This window comes from Pleurodeles waltl, chromosome 3_1 (assembly GCF_031143425.1).
Source record: "Pleurodeles waltl isolate 20211129_DDA chromosome 3_1, aPleWal1.hap1.20221129, whole genome shotgun sequence".
NCBI lineage: Eukaryota > Metazoa > Chordata > Amphibia > Caudata > Salamandridae > Pleurodeles > Pleurodeles waltl.
The window spans coordinates 274462017-274483352 of NC_090440.1; the positions used below are offsets into that span (position 1 = coordinate 274462017).

The 21336-nt window shown below is 43.3% G+C and overlaps 1 protein-coding gene across 8 annotated transcripts in view; it reads left to right on the forward strand.

Moving 5' to 3' along the window:
• Positions 1-21336, forward strand: part of TJP1 (tight junction protein 1) — a 478449-nt gene that overhangs the window by 119927 nt on the left and 337186 nt on the right. For all 8 annotated transcript variants that reach the window (XM_069222373.1, XM_069222377.1, XM_069222378.1 and 5 more), the window contains exon 2: positions 4512-4568. In XM_069222373.1, the coding sequence (XP_069078474.1) occupies positions 4521-4568 (48 nt within the window). In that variant the 5' untranslated portion in view covers positions 4512-4520. The remainder of the gene's footprint in view (positions 1-4511; positions 4569-21336) is intronic.

Consider the following 21336-nt stretch of genomic DNA (forward strand, 5'->3'; position numbering starts at 1 on the left):
CTCTTTGGATCCTCGGATTATTAAGTACAGGAACATAAATACACACTGGTGTGCATTATGTTGTCTTAACATTGTCTGTGTCCAGAATCGTCTTCGACTAAAGGCGAGGGGAGGCAGTGACATATGTTCAGTAGTAGGACAAAGTAACTAAAGGGTATCTTAAAGCCAGGCTGACTATATGTACTGGAAAGGGTTCTAATGCTTATTGACTTTAACAAGTTTGTACTCCTAACTAAGCAGTCTGTAAATTATTTAATGGTCCTTAAGAATTTAGATTTCTTCTTCACCTTTTGTTGTTTGTAGCTTTTCTCTTGTTCAGAAGTGTCTTATTTCCATGTGCCACCACACAAGTTGCATTAGACAAAAAATTCCAGCATTCTTACATTTCTTAAGATTTTATATTTCTTTTTCACTTTTGTGTCAGAAGTCTTATTTGCACGTGCCCCTAAGCAAGTTGCAATTTTTCATAAACCTAAAAAAACAGATCCGTCTGTGTGGTGGAGGTTTGATTCAGCTTGTATAGATTGGTCAAAGGATTGTTGTATGCATGTTTTGATATTTTTAAAGTGAGAACCTAGTTGGCTAGCAACAGAACATTGAACATTGCAAGCCCCAATGGAAATTCCTGGGAAGAGGTGAAAGAAAGGAGGGCAAGCTAGTGGAAGGAGTGAGAAGTCAGCCTATCCCAAGGATGTTTGCTTGAAGAAGTGAGTTTTCAGTTTTCTTCCTGAATTGTAGTAGGGCTGATGCTTCTCTGATGTGGGAAAGAATTGTGTTCAGATTTCGGGGCAGGGGTGACAGGGTGGAGCCTTGGGGGATTCCACGGGTGACGCAAGAGTCTGGAATCTGGTAGTTCCTATCTAAACAAGTTGCTTTTGGTTGATGAGACAGAATGTGAACCATTGTACAATTGTGCCATTGAACCCCACACGTTTTCAGGGTGTCGATTACTGTTAGTCGAAGGTCTTGAAGGCTTTGGAGAGGTTAAGCAAGACCAGGAGTCAAGGCTTATTGTTGCTGAGGCAGTACTATCTGTTTCAATATTGCACTGTGGTTTGAGCCCCAGTTGATTGATGCCTTCTCAGTTATTTAATTCCTTCTCAATTATTTTTCCAACAAATGTAGAGCAAGTTGAAAAGATTGCTGAGTCTACTGTAGACTTTTTCAGCTGGGGAAGGATCTTTGCAACAGCTGCTCGGGAAGGTGCTCTGGGTTAGTGGTGCACTGCCAATATGAAGAAGAGGAGGAAGGACTTTTCCTTGGTCATTTCATCTTTGTAGGAGGTAGTTTTGAGTGAGTTCAGAATGTTGTAGAGGCATGTGGGCTGATGGTGGACTGGCATAGTCTGGGATTAGGTTGGCAGACTGTTGACCTTAAAAGGGGTTTGCTTTTGTTGATTGCTTGTCTGATAATGGTCTTATAATAGGTGCATTTAGCTGTGGTGGTATGAGTAGTGTGCTGTTAGAAGGGTAAGGTCCTCTTGACATTTTGATATTACCCATTTCTTCTCTTGTTTTTGTATGTCTGTGTATGGTGCACTTGTTAATGGTAAGTTCTTTGGTGTACTAGACTATTAACTGGTTGAACTTAGAACCGTACATTTCGAAGTGGTGCTGTATATACAGCACCACTTTGAAATTTACAAGGCAGATGACATCTTTTGAGGTTGGAAGTGTCTCGTTAGGTTGATTAGTTCTTCTTGGAGTTCTGGATGGATGTCCATGAATTAATTAAAAGTAATGTATTCCTTTTATCTAACCTTCATGTGAGGGCATGGCATTTGTGATTGCCAAGGGAACATGTGATGATCCGTACTGGATTATAGGGTGGCTGGCAGTGGATATTCGGGGGTGGTGCAGAAAGAATGTTGCCCAGCGTGTTTCCTTTGGAGTGAGTTGGGTTTGTGATGTGGTCTTTTATCTCTTAGGGCATTGAGTAAAGAGCTGAGGGCTCCTTTCATAGTTTTATTGCTGGATTTGGCAGGCAGAATGAAGTCTCTAAAGAAAGTGGGATGTGGTGTTTGATGAAGGTAGAGGTGATGAAGTCACAAACTTCTTCTGTGAAGTCCTTGTGGGTTCCAGGTGGTTTGTAGATGAGATGGATGGAAACTGGTTTGCAGGCTTACGTAAGGAAAGTGGCAGGATAAAAGCTTGAAAGACTTGGTTATGGCCATGTTGAAATTATGCAGTACAACTTTTACTTTTTTATGATTGCAAGACATCCAATTTTATGAGTAGTCTGTTTTGGATGTTATATCCAGAGTGGAGTAGCATGTCAAGAATGTGTGTGGAGGAGAGTGTGAACCAGGTTTCTGTGATGAAAAGAGTATCTAGGTTTTGTGTTGATGTCAGGTGGTATGTGGACGAGGTTGTTGGTGCTAAATGTTCAAGCATGGTGAGTATGTTTGCAGTGCCTTGGGGTGAGGGTGGGAATGGTGTGTGTCATGATGTTTGAAAGGCATTTGATGCCAGGTGACTTACCTTGGTAGTAGTGGCTCTGGCTTAGGTACTTTGGCTTTGGTTACCCATGGACACAGGCATTTGCGATCATCTTTAAACGTGTGTGTGCTACGACTGGAACCATATTCATTTACATATGGCTTAATTTTCCTGAAGGGGGCTGTCTTAGATTGCAAATTATTTCAGTGGGGCTATACTCCTAAAACATCCACTTTAGGCAAATTGTGGAAATCATGTATGATCACTGGCTTTCAAAATATTAAGCTTGCAGACCTATTTCACAATGTATTTTTGTGTTTTGCATCTCTGCTATAAATTCCTGCATTTATCACTGCTATTCCTCGAATAGGACTCTTCAGGTGGTAATAACTACAAATGTCAAAGCAGCTTTTTAATCGCAAGATTGGCTTGTTTATGACTATTTTTCTGTGACTCCTTGAAGATGCCTGTTACTCTGTTGGATGCTGATTTTAATTTAATTTGAATTGCCTGTTTTCCTTTATAAGCGCTAATATTTGTGAAACACTTGCTTTCTGCTTTATCTGTGGGCAGTGACTCTCAATCGGCTGAGTTTTGGGCTTAGTGAGAGATGCATTCTAGCCCAGTGAACAATGGTCATGGGAAAGACTTAGGCCCTCATTATGAGTCTGGCAGTCACTAGTCCTCCAGACTCGCGGTGGTGGTCAGGACCGCCACATTACGACCCTGACTGTCAGACCGCAAGGGTAGCCAGTCTCCGCCAAGATTGATGATCCCAACAGGCTGACAGTGGCATAGGTCAGAATCAGCCAGGGCGGTGCTCCATGCAGTGCCACCCTGCTGATTATGACTTGGTTCTCCTCCAGCCTTTTCATGTTGGTTTTACTGCCATGAAAAGGCTGGCCACAGGTGAAGTGAGCACAAAGTGCAAAAAAACACAAAGTGAGTGACCCCACAACACTTTGCAATTGCCAGGTTCTCGTAAAAATAATAAATAAAATCACATGGGGAGCAGGATGAAAACATGAGAAAGGGAGCAGGGGTGGAGGGGTGCAGGTGAAAAGAGGATACCTTGATCGAGGTAGAGGGTAAAATAGCAGTCTAGAGTAAAGAAACAGGTGCACTTCTTTGGACTTCTGAATACACAAAAAAAACACCCTCGCATATGCAGTGGAAGGATACAAATCATCAAATCAGAACACTGAGACGGAAATGCTTCTGGGCAGGACAAACTCAAAAATAGGGAGGAAAGTCATTAGATCAAGTGCAGACAACTGACATAGAAAAATAGTTACTCAGTAATCAGCAAGGGTATAACCCAACCCCCACTCTTGAGTACTTGATGCTTTTTGTAAACAACAGATCTGGTAACAGAGCCCTGAAAATATGGGCGCTGTATTGTATTGGTTTACAACGTAATCTATAGTTACTTTAAACAAAGGTGAGGTCCTTTATCGAACGACTTTTCACTGTTGGCATGCAGTTCGCCGTTTGCCTCGTGTTCAGTTAAAGAAGCATTCCCAAAGGTACATTTAGGGCTTGAAAGGTACACAGGATAAAGTGATCCATTAACATTCCACCATTAACGTGACCTCGGTATAAAACCCCAAAATGTAAACATTGGTAACGGTTGTCTTATTTAAAGAATGCCTGTTGGAAAAACGTTGAAAGTATTTCTTGTTATCTTTTGACATTTTCCGTAGTGCTTGTTCACAGGTACAGGCAAAGTACTTAATTTCTGTTTAGTAGATTTGGCAACAAATATGGTTTTTGAGGATGTTTGTTAGTTCCGGAAATTCAGTCTGGCGAGTCACCGTTTCCGTGGCCTACAAAAATAGCCCAGGTCCTCAATCCCTTCTGTTAAGGGAAAACAAACAAGGCTTCCTGTATTGAAAAATTCCCACAATGCTTGATGTGTTCACTGTTTAGCAGCTGGCTACTGAGATCTTAAACATAATGATGTCACTGGTGTAAAATACGACTTTTATAATCCACTGTTTTAGATAAACGTTCTCACATAGTCGCATAGTGAAATTAATTAAAGTATTAATATTATTTTGTTTTTTTTCTTAGAGCACTGTAATGGAGGAAACTGCTATATGGGAGCAACACACAGTGACTCTACACAGGGTAAGTTGCTATGTCGCCTTGTGCCGCCAGATGCTGATGGCTTTTGCACACAATAGAGAAAAGCCAGATGTCAGGAAGTGAAAGAGAATGAGTTTGTTTTTCGTCATTTTCTTTTGTTTAATACTAGCACTGAGATGTAAAAATTGCATTTCTTAAAGAAGCAGCCCTTCTTAGAATTTCCACAGTGAGTCATTGTAATTACTCCGGCTGAATTATTTGCTAACTTATGTTTGTTCTAATCATTTACATTCAGGACCTCAGTTTATTAAAAAATCTGTATTCTGCCTTTGGAACAGAGTTTGATTATTTTAACTTATAACTTGTCCTTTCACTATTAGCTATGTACGTTTTTGCAGTTCTGCGACTTACATGATTTTATTGACCAGAATGTAAAGATTTAATATAAGGTGTACATTTTTGCTTTTTTACGGTGACACCGTGCAAGTGGGATGGGCTTGCATTTATCGATTAATACATTTGCATTCACAGACTTCTATTTCACCTGTTTAGTTTGTTTATTGGATAGTTTATATATTTAGATGTTTTGTTCAAGAGTTTGCCACCGGCCCCGGCCCATTGTGTTAAACCGAAAGTCCTTATTTAGGAGGGGGAGAGGGAGCAGTTGATCTGTGACTTCAGGCCACTCCTCCCTAACCAGCATGGCTGGTCACTCTCCTATCTCTTCTCAGTCATGCTTCGTACTAATGCTGTTGCAGTCCACTCCTTTTCTCTCACCAGACTAATATGGTCACCCTGATAAGCCCGTTTGGTGCTATCCTCGCTGCATCATAATCTGATTTTTTTTTTTTTTATGTAAATAAAAAAAAAGGTGTGTGTATGTGTGTGTATATATATATATATATATATATATATATATATATATATATATATTTATTTTAGATCTAGCTTGGATTCTAATTTTTTCGATTCAGACGAGTGGTGCCCACACACGACGGACAGTAGCAAATAAATCAATCAATTCCTGAATGTTTTATTTTGAAAGTCAGTTGCCTCTTCTATTTCATTTTGTCAATTTTCCCCTTTTGTTTGTTTGTCCGCCCAAACTTCTTACTTATTAATTGAATTCTCCTCATTCTCACATTAGGAGGAAGTATCCACATCACATAAACCAATTGTTTTTTAAATGTATTTTTATTTTAATCATTTCTTGTTGGCAAGCATTAGAGTTAATTGCGTGTTCTATAGAAATTGTCTGTCATGCGTATTTATTTAACTATATATGGCAAAATACGACTTTGATAATACCATTTCTCAGTGGAAATTGGTATGTCTGATGACCTGTATGTGTGTTAAATTTTAGTCCTTTACTACAAAGATTTATTTGGCTTGTGAGCATGCTCATGCTTTTGTGACCCCATGCTCATTCCCAAGCCGTTGGTTTATGTCCACAGAGGTACGCTTACTCCCAACCATTACGGTCATAAACAAGGTCAGTAGGGTGACAATACACGTAGATTTACTGGCTGAAGTGTTCCCAGTAATTTATAAGGACCTATATGCATTACATCCTGTACTCTGAAGAAGTCACAGATTAGTTAGGGGAGGCTGTCGTAGCTCAGTACTGATGACTATGTTAGGCAGCTGTGAAATTTCATATGTATTGTATGGCCCTGATAACACCCCCTGATCAACTCCAAGCTAAATTGTGCATGCTCTGTATTACTGTACTGCTCATCTTTGTTTTTATGTAGTGTTAAAACATATTGAAGAAAAGCTTTTTGTAAAAAAAATTAAAGAGCAACATTGCCATCTGTAGATAGCTGAATTAGCATAAGCATATCTATTTTGCCTATATCAATGGTGGATTTGGGACCCCAAGATAGTTGATTCTCTGAGTGTTGATGACCATGTAGTGGATTTACTAGATGTTCTTTGTTACTGAGATTGAGAATTTCAGGGTGAAGGTGGACATACAGAACAATGACCCCTACTTCTGGGAGAGATAGAAATGTGTGAAATAGTTTGCCATGAACTGGGGGTCCACCAAAGAGGCTTGTAATGATCAGAGAAGTTTACCCGTATGGCCTGGGGACACATCCGCACACGAAGAGGCTTATGAGTTTTCCACGTGTTCTCAGTTGCTTCGCCTTGGGCAAGACCTTTGGGAAATAGAGAATGCCTACTGCTGTAGATGTGAGAACTGGGTGTCCGTGTTTACTGCTAGAGGAACAGGAAGTTGAAGAAAGAAGTCAGTGTCCTAGTGTTTTGGTAGAGGTATGCGGCAGGGACAGTTTCTGAAGTGTATTGGTACAGTACATAGTGTACTGTTAAAAAATATTTTGAGCTTCGGGTGGGGCCTTGGAGTGGAAGTCGATAAGTGTGGAGGCGTGTTCGTAGGACCATTTACAAGGGAGCTGCATATAATAGACCCAGCTTACTTTCATTAATGTGTGTCATTGTATTTGCATTATTGTGTATATCTGATAGAGACAACTAGCCGCAGATTCCTTATCTTAGAATTCTAACCCAGGCATCAGACTGGATCCGGAACCTTTTCTTCAGCAGCACCTGTGCACGTCAGCATTTTGATTCTCTGGAGTCCAACGACTCCTCCTCTGAGGTGGAGGTCTTTCCCTCTCGGTGTTGGCAGACACCAGGAAAGGTGCCGTTGTAGTCAGATGTTCCTTCATTAACTGAGTCTCAACCTCTTGTTCCTTCATTGGAGGGACCTGGGCATCCTCAGCCTCCTCATTCAGGCACCATTCAATTTTCACGCTCAGATTGTTTGCTTGATTTTGCCAGTGCGGGTGGACTTGATTCCTCACCTGCATCTAGCCTCCTCTCCTCCTCTGGTTTGGCTACTGAGGCTAGTTCTGCTTTGCAGATATGCTAAAACGGGTTTTGGAGGTGTTGCACTTAACAGCTTCCTATGGTTCAGATGTCCACAGATCTGTTACTTGACATATGACATCCTGACCAGTCTTGTGTAGAGTCGGTCCTTCCTTATTGTGAGACTCTTTATGAGACCCTCTTGGGTGTTTGGATCGAGCCAGTTTCTGGCCCCCCTGAGGAGTGTTTTGTCTCTGTTAGACACAGGCCAACACCGGAGGATCTGTCATGCCTTCGCAGGCACCCAGCGACTCAAAGTTTTGTGGTGCAAACTGCTTTGGCTGCACACAGTCTTGCTCAGATTCCTCCTGTTCCACCAGAGCGAGAAGCCAGGCAGCTGGATGCTTCTGGTAGGAGGATGTTCGCCTCATCTAGTTTGGCCTTGCGTTCCACTTACACCTCTTGTATACTTGCTCGCTTCAGTGGGACTCAGTGGAGCGCATTTTGCTTTCACTGCCTGATAAGACTAGAACTGCTCTTATGCCATTGATACGGGATGGTCAGCAGGCTACAAAACTTGGTGTTCGCTGTGGTATGGATACTACTGATTCTGTTGGGCAGATTATGACTTCCTCAGTAGTGCTACCGCGAAGGGCTTGGCTACATTCTTCTGATTTCTCAGAAGCCGTACGTGATGCATTGCTTTATCTGCCTTTTGATGGCAAGTCCCTTTTTAGTGCGCATGCCGATTCAGTTTTGCGCCACTTCAGAGATGCTCAAGGTGGGACTTAATGTCAGGTCCTCTTTCTCTTCTAGTGCTCTTTCTGGAGTGTGTTTTTGTTGTCGGTTAAAATCCAATGTGAGAACTTCCTGCTCCTTGCAGGTTCATTTGTTATTATCATGTTCTCCTCCATCATGGCAATTTTGCTTTATGGAACAACTACTTGCATCTGGTGGTGCAGGCTGTAGGAAGCTGCCCTGGTCTGTGGTGGGCAGCTATGGTGTCACCTTATACCAGGTCCAGGTATCCCCTATTAGTAAGGTGTAGACAGTGTCTAGGAAGCCAGGGCTCTCTAGAGGTAGCTGTGAATGAGCAGCCAAGACTTATCTAGGAGACATGCAAAGCTTATGCAATACCTCTATAGTCACAAAGCACTTACACACATGAAGGAACCACACAGTGTTACAAAAATAAAGGTACTTTATTATAGTAACACAAATACAAAAATACTGAATAGGCAATACTACAATAGTAGGTAAGTAAACACACTATTATGTGCACATTAGAAGTCAGCGATTAGCATAGAAAGCAATAGTAAACAAGAAAAACAATAGCAAATAGTGAAGGACCTAGGGGGAGACCAAACCATATACTAATTAAGAGGAATACAAAAGGCAGTCCCCCCACTCAAGGAAATAGAATTGGTAGAGGGGAGCTGGGGGAACTAGGAACCCCAAAGGATAAGTACCAGGCACGCACCCCCTCCACCTCCAAATAGCGACCATGAGAGGAGAGGTAAGTTCCTGGTTTTTCCCCAATCCCAGAGGAGAACTTTGGAAAAGGACTGTGCAAGACCCAGGCAAGACTGGAAGAAACCAAAGGTGGATCCTGACAGAAGACGACCTGCAAAAGAAGGGGACCAAGTCCAGTTAGAGTTGGAGTGTCTGGCTGTGGCAGGAGCCACTACCCACTCTTCTGTGGATGCAGAACCAGGTGGACGAAGAAAGTCAGCAGTGCAGCACAGGAGCAGGAGAGGAGTTCCAAAAGTGATGTCCCACATCGGCGGTCATGATGCAGGCAGTGAGTGGTGCTCGAAAACTACAAGCAAGCCTTGGCAAATGCAAGAGTCAGAGAAGAAGGTTTTGCAATGCTGAAGCGGACCAGCAGGGCCCAAGGGACTCGACCCAAGTAGGGGCGTCCGAGGTGACCCGCACCAGCTGGGAGAGTCACAAGAAGAGGAGGCAGCCCCCACAGGTGATCCATAGGCAGCAGACACAGGAGTCGGAGTGAGGCCCACTCAACACACCTGGAGAGGAGTCCCACGCCGCTGGAGCAGTAGGCAGGAGACTATGATTTGCAGGGAAGAGTGCTGGAGGCTAGGGATACACAGAATCTGAAGATCCCTTGGAGTTGAAACAAACAAGTCTTGGTAGCTGCAAGAGTCTCGGTGCACAGGAGTACTGTTTTGCAAGGAGAGGCAAGGGTTTACTGTCTCCCGAGTTGGACAGCTTTTAGAGAGGACCAAGGGGACCACTCCAGGCATCCACCTGTGATGCAGTATCAATGCAGTTCCGGCGGAGGGAGGGTCCACGCAGCCAGTTGTCATTGCATTGGTGCCTGTGGATGCAGGGGAGTGACTCCTTCAATCCATTGGAGATTGCTTCTTGTGCAGGCTTAAGACTCGTCACCCTCAGAGGATGCACAGCCAGGGAAATGTTGCAGTTGCTGGAAGGAGCCAGAGAAACAATGTTTCAGAGCGTAGTCCTCGCTGGAGTTGCAGATGTCAGTTCCTGGAGGGCCCAGTTGCAGTCCCGGTGGCCGAAGATGAAGTAAACGATGCATAGGAGTCCTGCTGGAATCTTGCATGTCGAATCTGAAGACCCACCCGGGAGGGAGACCCTAAATAGCCCAGGAAGTGTGATTGGTCACCTAGCAGGGTGATCACCTTATCAGGAGGCGGCTGTGAGGTCACCTGCCTGACCTGACCTGACCACTCAGATGCCCCCAGGCATGGATTTAAGATGGCAGATCAAGTGGCCACCTGGAGGAGCTCTGGTCACTACCCCTTGGGTGGTGATGGGCAGGGGAGTTGTCACTCCCCTTTCCTTTGTCCAGTTTCATGACAGAGCAGGGACCGGAGTCCCTTGACTGGTGCAAACTGGGTTATGAAAAGAGGGCACCAAATGTGCCCCTCAAAGCACACCGGTGGCTTGGGGAGGCTACTGCTCCTGAGCCATGTAACACCTATTTCCAAAGGAAGTGGGTGTTGCCTCCCTCTGCCAAAGGAAATCCTTTTTTCTGCCTTCCTCTTCTTGAGCTGGTCAAGCAGCAGGAGGGCAGGAACCTCTCTGGGGTGCGATAGTAGCGTGGGCTGCCCGGAAAACCCCAGAAGACTGGTAGGAGCAATGCTGGGGGTCCTCAAAGGAGCCCCAAGAGTGCATGGAATCATACAACCAATACTGGCAATAGTATTGGGGGTATGATTCCGACATGTTTGTTACCAAAACATGCCCAGGTTCAGAGTTACCATTATGTAGCTGTGCCGAGTACACGGGTAAAATAGCTTCGATGCACTTACGAAGTCCAGGGAAATGGAGCTGGAATTTGTAGGGACACCTCTGCTCATGCAGGGGTGCCCTCAGACACAGATACCTGCACCCTGCCCTCTGGGCTAGGAAGGCCTACCATAGGGGTGACTTAGTGACCTGGTGCAGTGACCTTTAGTGAAAGGGTGCATGCACCTTTTCACGCAGACTCCAATGGCAGGCCTGCAGACACATTTTGCATGGGCTCCCGTGGGTGGCACAATACATGCTGCAGCCCATGGGGAACCTCTCGTGCCCCAGTACCCTGGGTACCTAGGTACCATATACTAGGGACTTACATGGGGGCACCAGTATGCCAGTTGTAGGGTGTGCTAAGTCATAATAACCAAATTTAGAGGGAGAGAGCACAGTCAATGGGGTCCTGGTTAGCATGATCCCAGTAAACACGGTCAAAAACACATTGATAGCAGGCAAGAAGTGGGGGTAACCATTCCAAAAAGAGGGTACTTTCCTACACAGACCACTTCTGTTCAGCGGTTGTTATACCCCCAGTGACATTTCGGATCATTTTTCTATGTCGTTCCACACATGGTGGTTCTTTTTTGTTGTTATTTCAGACCAGGTATGAGTTTCTTTCTGCCTATGGCGTGATTTCTGTTGTGTTCTGTTTATAGGCGGGTCTCCTACAATCTCTGTGATCTCTGTGGAGATTTGTGCTCAGACACTGCTCTTTGGAGCAATTGGGTAAGCTTTTTGCTACTCTCTGCCTGCTTTTTGTACCCTGTGGGGAACTTCTTTGGTACTCCTGTTGGAGCAGTTTGTTTTACATTGTCTTTAGGATTTCTGCATGTGTCCTTTTTCCGTTCTTATTAGGGAAGAGGTTTTTTCTGTCGATTTTCCATGGAATTTCCATTGGCCAATTAAGTTAATACTTTTATTTCAGTTTTTCTTTTCTGGTTCTCTTTTCTCTATTCTCAGGACCACCAGCTGTTGCCTCTTGGGGTTCCTACTTTCACCTTTCTTCCCTTTTTAGGGTGGTCGTGAAGGTAATCCCTTATTCTGTTTTTCTGCACGACAATATCTTTTATTGCCATATTTTATTTTTGTGTATAGAAATTTATGGTGAAGTTGTGGTTATGGTTGCAATGCCTCACAGTAAATGTGTGGGGCTGTCCCCTGTGACTTTGTGGTCAGGCTCATGGATGGTCCAACTGAGTAGTGAGGGTTATTTCCCTCCTTTGCCTTTGATTTGAACCCCCCTTTTTTCCTTTCAGGCATACCCCGCCTATTCCATGAACATGCTTTCTAATTATTAGTCCACTGTGGCAGGGTTATATTGTATACAACCATTGGTTTATGTAATGGATCTTGCCGTTTATTCCCTTCCTTCCATAAGGAAGGAATATAGTGCGCCTATACCATGTTGTTGACCCCTACTTTTTAATGACTGGCTTTTTGACTGTCTTGGAGGATTGTCTCCCCTTATGTATGTATTTACTTCGTTACCTGTTGTCAGCTACGGCAGGTATCTCACTGCAGGCTGCTACCCCTTGCATTGCTACTTTATTGTTGGTTCAGAGGTGTGAAATTCTATTCTCTTTTTCTATCACAATATTCCTTTCTGACCTTATAGGTTTCTAAGGTTTGGTGTCTAAATTCCAGTCTGGAATTGTTCTTTATATACTCCTTTTAGCCATATTCTGAGTGGTATACACTTGGCTCGCCATTCTCTGCGCTGGTCCTTCCTTAGCAATTACCGCTCTTGCTTCCGTTCTTCTTCAACGGATTTCTTCCATTTGTTGCTTCTACCCTTTTTGTGCTTAGACTCTCCTCAAAGGGTGTCTCTCTGCATTGTGTACTAATTGAAATACATCTTTATATTTTTGTCCTAACTTATACGCTTGAGCTGCAAAGAACCAGAACCTTATAAAGGATTTCAAGTGAGATTTGTGTAATCTATATAGTCCCACACCCCTTCCTGAATGTTATTTTTTGTGCCAAGAATTTATAATTGTAGTGTATCCCTGCATAGGCAATGCATGCTGTTTTGATCATGAAGCAGCTTTCACTTTGCAGACAGCCCATAGATCTGAGGATAGGGTAAACGTCATCATATTTCCTGGCACTCATGAGTTGGTTCTGCCTTCTGTGGGTTTATATATTAGTTTCTGATGGATATTTGTAACCACAGATTCCTCATCTTAATAATATCACAAGGTGCCATACTGGAGCCAGATAATTTTCTCAGCAATACTCTGATGCACCCCCACATGCTAACCACATTCCCTTTTTTTCTGCACCCTCTGACATGGATCTAGAGCTCAGCTACCACATTTGTTGGGTTTCTGATGAATAATTACGCTCAGTGTGCCAGGAACACGGTCTTCCCTGAACATGGCAGGATTCTAGCTGTGCTATTACTGCAGGAAGCTGATGTGGTGTATGGACTTTTGTGTGCCTTTAGTGATGGCTCCTGTCAAGACCTAGCTGTATGATAAACGCTCTTATGCACCTGATGAAGACCATTTTGCCCACTCAGTCCTGCAAAGCTTTCTGTTCAGAATCCTCTGCCCAGGCCCCCAACCATCCCCCACCCCCAAATTGGAGGTACTGCTATTATTTCTGTTCTTAATTAGAGGAATCTGCTGTTAGTTGTATCTGTAGAAAATCTGCCTGTATTTTTCACGTTTTTCCAGTTCCTTCATTGTTGCTGGCTTGCTCTTCAACCTTGATAAGCAGTGGTAAAGTGCATGTCCTCCTCCTTCAAACAGGGTCAAATTGGCATGTTCCTAAATGGTTTATTTAACTTACCTTTGTGTTCGCAGCATATCGTGTAAGATGTACCCATAACCTGAAAGTGCTGGTCCTCTTGTGTCATACTCTACAGTGAAACATGCTTTCCGGCTTACCATTGTAGCTTGACTGACAATTTATACAATGAAATTATAACTACCAAAATAACCACATTTGACTGGTTAAAACCACCATTATAAATCTAAGTAAGTATTCCCTATGTAGGCCTTGTCGCCCACAATGTAGGATGTGTGGTATTTTTATGTAGGATATTTAGAAATTTAAGGTTAACATGTCAGAGTAGCTAGCACCCAAAAGCTATTTTCAATGTGGAAGGCCTAGCGATCCTATGTAGAAAACCAGGATGCAGATCAGGTTGAAAATCCTAATACAATATCTCTGAAACGGGACTAATGAGAAAATAATTAAATAACTATTTTTAATAGTTTTTAATAGTTACTAAAATCCAATTCATTGGTGAAGTTGGATTTGTGACCTGTTTCCTGGCTGATGTTCCTGGAGGTTAAATTTGTATTTGCTCTGCCACTTCTGCCAACCAGTAATTAGGATTTGAATAGGTGTGAAAAAGGTGTAAAGTGTCTCCAAGGACCAAACAATAGGTTGACCTGAATGGGCAGAGATGTCCCCTGAACCTGAAAGAACATGCAGGGTGGGTCCGTGAGCATCCTTTTTTGTCATTATAGTATAAAATCCTGCTTGTCAGGTCAGCTTTTACATGTAGCACTGGGGGCACATTTGAAAGGATCAGGATTGAATGGATCAGAAGTGGACTAGTGGACTCAACCTGCTGTCTGTGAACTGAGAAGAGTCCTGAAGGACTGGACTTCCTCTCTTTTTTTACCCAGGACAAAGAGGTGGACTGCAAGGGTCATGTTGCAAGGGTCAAAGGTGTATTTCCTGTTAGAGCTACATGAACACAACAAGCTACAAGAGGCCCTTTCCTGCAACTACCAAGCTGACCAGGGGCAGTTGGACCTGGACTGGACCCTGTTGTTTGGCTTTTGCCTGACACCCTGTGAATCTCTATGAGCCTCCCCTGAGATCCCGAGGGACTTTAGAAGTGTACTGTGGTAATTGGAGCATAAAGGACTAAAGTCAGTCAGTAAAATTGTTGACCAGTACGAATCTGGTTGGTGTGTCCGACCCACTTTTAATTGCAGTCAGCGTGAAATTGCACCTGTGTTCTGGTCTACCATGACCATTGACTATCATCGTCACTTTATGCTTCTTGTGCTATTCTTATGTAAAGCTTGAAAAATTCATATCTCTGGTTCCCCTTATTGGATTTTGCCATTTTTTTTATTATTCTTACTCTGTTTCTAATTTGGTTTAGGATGTTTGTTTTGCATTTCAACAGTGTTGCTGTTTAAGTACTGCATTAATACTTTGCACATTGCTGTAAGTTAAGTATGTCTGCTCTGTGCCATAGCTACCAGATGGATGAGGTCAGGTTAATTTAGTAACTTTTGATATTCCTTGAGGTGGGTAGTGTAGGCAGTTGGGTTACTGATTGGAAGGGATGAAACCATACTCAAGCAGCAACCAGAATTCCTGTCAGGCTGAAGTCACAACCAACCCCAAATTAACATATGTTTAACCCCGTGGGAGCTTGGCACAAAAAGCAGTCATTCTTAACTTAGTGGCAGCACTTAAAACATTAATAAAGCAAAAACACAACACAAGAAAAATGCAACAGCAATTTAGAAATATATAGTAATATTTGATAAATTATTTGAGACCAAGCCAACAAACATCTAATCAGTAGAACCAGAGATATGCAATTTTAAAGATTTAAGTAAAAACAGTGCCTAGAAGCACAGAGGCACCGACGGTGATTATCTTGTTGTGCCGGATCAGGACAATGTCACTAATTCAGACCTACCATGATGGAGTGCTGGTTGGAAAAACAAAGTGAAGTTTTGTTCGCTGAGCAAAGTACCTTAAATCCTGGTTGCAGAGCTTTGAAATATCCTAAGTCGAGGATGTGTTGCACAGCTGTAGTTTTGTGAAAGGTGGTGGGTGCAATGTGAAGTCACGTTGACGAGGATGCCGTTGATGAGGGGCTTGTGATGGGAGGGCCTGCATCAAGGATGCTTCAGGGCAACAGAGTACTAGTCCCTACTGCAGAGCAGCCCAGCAGTCCGGAGTCTTCCTCAGGTCCAGAGATATACTGAAGTGACGGGACTGAGGGTTCAATATTTATACTTGGTGTCTGCTTCGAAGTACTAGAAGCTTCTGGAGGTTTTTACCCCAGAGGCGTTGGGAATTTCCTGCCTCCCTGACCCGGCTTTTCTGGTGGCACAAAAAACTATCCTTTGTGAGTGAGCCTTTGTGATGTGCAAGTGTGCTAGGTGACAGCTCCTCCCCCCTCATCAAGTTAGAGAAGGGCCTTCCTGCCAATTCCTATTCCACCTTTGTCTTACTGTCTGGAAGTAATGCACAAAGATAAACCGCCAGCTACACATATGACCCAAGATATAGGCTGTAGGCACCAAAAGGTTGGGACAAGAAAATGCCAACTTTCTGAAAGTGGCATTTCTAGAATTGTGATCTAAAGTCCAACTTTTCCATTAAAGAGGATTATAAAGTACAACTGTTTAGAAACCACACTTGACAATCCAACTTCCTCCCAATTGAAAATCATCACTTAATAAATGTAATAAGCTACACCAGTGTTATCCTATAGTAGAGATAGGCCTGGCAGTAGTGAAAAGGGAATTTAAGAATCTTTTCCTACAAGGGCATGTAAAAGTTAAAAGTACATTTCCAACTTTTAAACTACAATACACCTGCAGAGGGGTGACTTATATATATATTAAAAGGTTAAAGTCTGATAGAAACCGAAATTATAGTTTCAACTGCATACGCAGGCTGCAATGGCAGGCCTGTGACATGCTTAAAAGGCTACGTAAATGGGTGACGAAATAAGTGCTGCAGAGATCGCCCATCCTGCCAACACCTATTCCCTTTTGTCTTGCTGTATCAGAATAATGCACAAAGACCAATTTACTAGGGAGTTGCAAGTAAATTAAGTTTGCAGATTGAGTGTAAGTCACTTAAAGAAGAGAGCATAAGCACTGGTTAGCAGTGGTATAGTGTGCAGAGCCCTAAAGCTAGCAAAAATGAAGTCATCCAAGACAGGAGGATGGAAGGCAAAAAGTTCAGGTAAACCATGCCAAGGCTATCGTGTCCAACGGATATTCCCCTCCCATCCCCCACCTGCCAAATAATATTCCAGTTTTCTACATTGACCATCATAAAATTAAGCTACCTACCTTTGGTAGCACTCTCTCCCTGCCCTGTCACCTCCTCTATGGAGAACACCATAATAAGGTTACAAGTTAAGTTTTGACACACTGCCTACCACCTGCAATTTTTCCAGTGTGCTCTCTGTCTGGGAGCGCAGAAGGAGAAGTATTGAGAAATTAACATTGGCTTGGAAGGGTGGAGTTTATATCTGGCTCTGTCACTTTTGGGGTGGAATAGTGTCTCCGTAGACAGATAGAAGAATCCTCTAACTCTCATAAAGCTATTTTCCAGACCTTCAAGGAATTGACGCTTGCCCCTCAAATTGACTCCCCCGTAGAGGCATCTACTAAACAGATTAATTTATGTGCCACTCACTTTCAGGATAAAATCATTAAAATATATTCTTCATTCTCTTCCCCTCTGTCCTTAGAATCCATGGACCTCTAGGCAACTGATGTGGCTGCCCCATGCACTACTCTAAACGTTTTTCAACCCCTCTCAGACACTTTAGTTATTAACTTTCTTTGTAGCATTAAGTCTGGCTCCCCTCTTGATCTGGCCCCTTCTTCCATCTTGCTACTAGCCTCAGATATTATTGTTCCCCCTCTGACAAAAATGTTAAACCTTTCTTTATCCTCAGGCTTTTTGCCTCTGTCTTTTAAACATGCGCTCATTAAACCCCTCCTCAAAAAACCTTACTTGGATCCTGTTTTGTTAGACAACTACAGGCCAATCGCTCTCCTCCCCATTCTCACAAAAGTGCTGAAAAAGTACGTTAATCTTCAGCTGACAAGTCATCTGGAAAACCATAATCTTTTGGATTCTTCTCAGATGGGTTTCAGAGCTCAGCATAGCACTGAATCTGCTCTTTTAGCAGTCACTGAATCTGCCAGGCAACCTCTGGATCAAGGCGGCCATGCCGCTATTATATTACTTGGTCTTAGCGCAGCATTTGATACTGTGGACCACCACTTTCTTTCTCACAGACTTTCTAAGATGGGGATAAGAGGCACTGCTTTGTCGTGGCTCCTCTCTTTTCTCACAGGGAGATGTATTCAAGTTTTAGACCGTTTTTTTTGTCCGATATTTATCCTTTAACTTGTGGAGTCCCTCAGGGTTCCTCTCTGAGTCCGACTCTATTTAATGTATATCTATCCTCTTTGGCAAAAGTCGTCTCCCCATATAATCTTTCTGTGGTTACCTATGCAGACGATACTCAGTTAGTAGTATCCCTCTCCCGCATTGGGCAGTCCTCCTCTTCCATTCTCTCTGGCTGTCTTGCAGACATTTCCAACTGGATGAGCTTATCTAAACTGAAATTTAATGATGGGAAATCCGAAGTTATGATTATAGGTAATGGTCCTCCTGCTCTTCCTTTAACTTCCTATTCAGAGGCTTTTAATAACCTTCTATCTCCAAAGACCCATATCAGGAGCCTTGGGTTCTGGCTTGAGCCCCGACTTACCATGGAAATTCAGCCCAAAAAGCTCTCATCCATATGTTTTGGCCTTCTTAGATCTCTTAGGAAGATTTTGAATCTTCTTCCTCCCAGGGCTAAAAGGATCCTTGTTCAGTCCCTGATTCTTTCCCGCCTTGACTACGGCAATGCTCTGTTTCTCAGTTCACCAGACTATGTTATAAGGAAACTCCAAGTGGTACAGAATGCCGCAGCTAGACTGCTTACCAACTTATCTAGGAAGCTATCTGCCAAGCCGGCTCTTGTAGAACTTCATTGGCTGCCTATAAAACAGCGTATCCAATTTAAATCACTATGGGGCCGCAATAACGCGGCCCCCATTCCAACATTCCCGCTGGGCCGGCGGGCGCTAACCATGTTAGCGCCCGCCGGCCCAGCGCGAATGAGGCCGCAACCCAGGAGCCGGCTCCTAATGGAGCCGGCGGTGTTGCAGCCGTGTGCAGTTGCAGCCGTGCGACGGGTGCAGTTGCAGCCGTGCGACGGATGCAGTTGCACCTGTGGCGCTTTTCACTGTCTGCCATGCAGACAGTGAAAAGCAGGCCGGGGCCCTGTTAGGGGGCCCCTGCACTGCCCCCCAGGGGCCCCAGGACACCCCTTCCTTACCGCCAGCCTCTTCCTGGCGGTGTAAACCGCCAGAAACAGGCTGGCGGTAAGGGGGTCATAATCCCCAGGGCAGCGCTGCTTGCAGCGCTGCCCTGGCGGATTATCACCGCCGGGGGAAAATCGGCGGGACACCGCCGGCCCCGGCGGTGCAACCGCGGCTTTACCGCCGCGGTCAGAATAGGGAATGAAGCACCGCCAGCCTGTTGGCGGTGCTTCCGTCATTCTTGCCCTGGCGGTCCAAGACCGCCAGGGTCAGAATGACCCCCTATGTCTGGTCCATAAAGCCCTACGTGATAGGGGCCCCTTTTTTCTCAGACATTTTTTTTTCCATCCACACTCCTCCTAGACTTCTGCGCTCATCTACCTCCCATCAGGTACTTATAGCACGATCTAAGAAATCCTGGGGAAGGAATTCCTTTACTGTGAAAGCCGCTCAGCTATAGAACTCCCTTCCTTCAGAGCTCCGACACGAGGCTTCTGAGCTTCTATTTAGGAAGAAATTCAAAACTATTCTTTTTGCTGTCAATTCCTTGACCTAATCTTGTCTTTTCTCTTTTCTCTCTTGGACTCTCACGTATTTCAGCGCTGGGATGCCTTAGCGTAGCTATGCGCTTTACACACCTATAAACTCAAACTCCGTGGAGTCATCTAGTTCCACCTAACAGAACTCCGGATCATTGTTGAAAAAAGTTCTCCAGATCCAGTCTGGCATTTGATAATATTTTTAAGGTGAGAATTAGCGTTAGAATATTGACATGAAAGACCATTACTAAATTTAGGTAATTTTCCTATTGAGGAGTCAAGTAAGCATAGCTGCTCCATGGCCTTTTCCTGATAGGAATAGAAATTGGATACATTTTCTTCTCCAAGGTATAAGAGTGTGCAGCTTTCCCCAAAGGCTTTGTTTGTGAGTTGTTAATTATGACTTTGAAGATTGAGCTTGCTATCTACAATGAAACTCGTAGATTTGTCCTTCTACACTAATGTTGCTGCTGTCCTTAATGCAATGAACCTGTCTTGTTTGTTTTAGGTATGATGTGAGAGAACTGAATTTTTGACCACCAATTAACTTCTGTGTAAAGTTTGTTTGAACCAGCTTTTACCGCCAAAATTGGCTATCTGTAACTAGGTCCCCTAGACCATACAGGCAGACTGCTTTTAAAAAAGCACGCATTAAGGGGAGGTTGCTTGCTCACCCTGAGACCTGAATTGATCTGGATCATCATACCTCTGCCCCATATTCAGAAGCCATAATTAGTTAGATCAAGTTTGTTGAGTATCCCTGCTTTGATCAGTGAGGGAGCAGTAACTTTAATCACTTAAAATAGAGGGGGAAATATGAGGAAGGAGTGGAGGCTGACTTCAACCACTCTTCCAACTCAACTACCTCATTCAGCGCTCCTGAGATGCCATAGTGACTTTAAAATGTGACTTTATAGGTGAGCATAAGCCGCTGGGATTGAAAAGAGGAAACACTGGGAGTAGTTGGGCCCTGTTGGAAAAGGAATTACTCATTGTGTCCTAGTCAATCTTCCCTTGATTACTCAGGTTCACTTCAGTCTTGCACTCCAGCTAGTCTTGATTGGTGGACCTGATAAGTTATTACTACACAAATGTACTACTGAGTGTGAATTACTGTCTTTAGGCTATGTCAGGAGACCTAGATGATAACTGTTGGTCACATTTACTGATGCACTATTCGAATGTTTCTGAAGGTTAGCCTTGTTTGGAATGCTATACCAAAAATCAATACAACATACCCGAGTTTGGGACTAGTTGCCATATTTTCTGCATATTACCCCATATTTATCTCCATATATTTGCTGTAAAAACATTATTGTCCGGATAAAAATAGTTGTCCCTGAATTTCAAGTTGCAGGTTTAAAGTGACAAAAATATGCAATTATCTGCACTGTAATCAGTGTAATACAGTGTTTGTGCATTTTGCATATATATCCACTGACAAAACGTTGAAGTTACATTATTATATTAGATAAATATGTCAGTGTCAACAATATTTTCAACTCAAAAAACCACAGCCTCCTTATGACCTCACATGTTACATCACTCATGACAAGTTTTGTCCTTTGTTACATCTCAATTAAGACAATTGATGACCTCATGGAGGAAACCATCCTGTCTTCTTTTGTACACATTACTATGCAGTCGAGTATGCCATTAGAGGTCGAAAGTAAGTACAAAATAGCTCTCACTAGATGACATCATCAGTAATGTCATCAGTAATGTCATTTGAGATGTCAGAACATGTCATGAGTGATGTCGTATGTGAGGTCATAAGCAGCGCATGGTTGGGGTCACAAAGTTTAATTAGCTCTGCTAATTACAACTGGTGAATGTCTGTTTTTTTTTGTTGGTTTTTTTTAAGTTCAAAATGTTATGTAGGCTCTGACATATTCACCTACTATAACATTAATTTGTTTTTTTCAGTGAGAGTGTGTTTATATATATATATATCCTGTCAGATCAATCTCTCTCAGATGATGGGTATGCATTGTAGTGAGTGTGGCAGGACTGTCCTCTCCATTCAGATGTCTCTCTCAGATAACA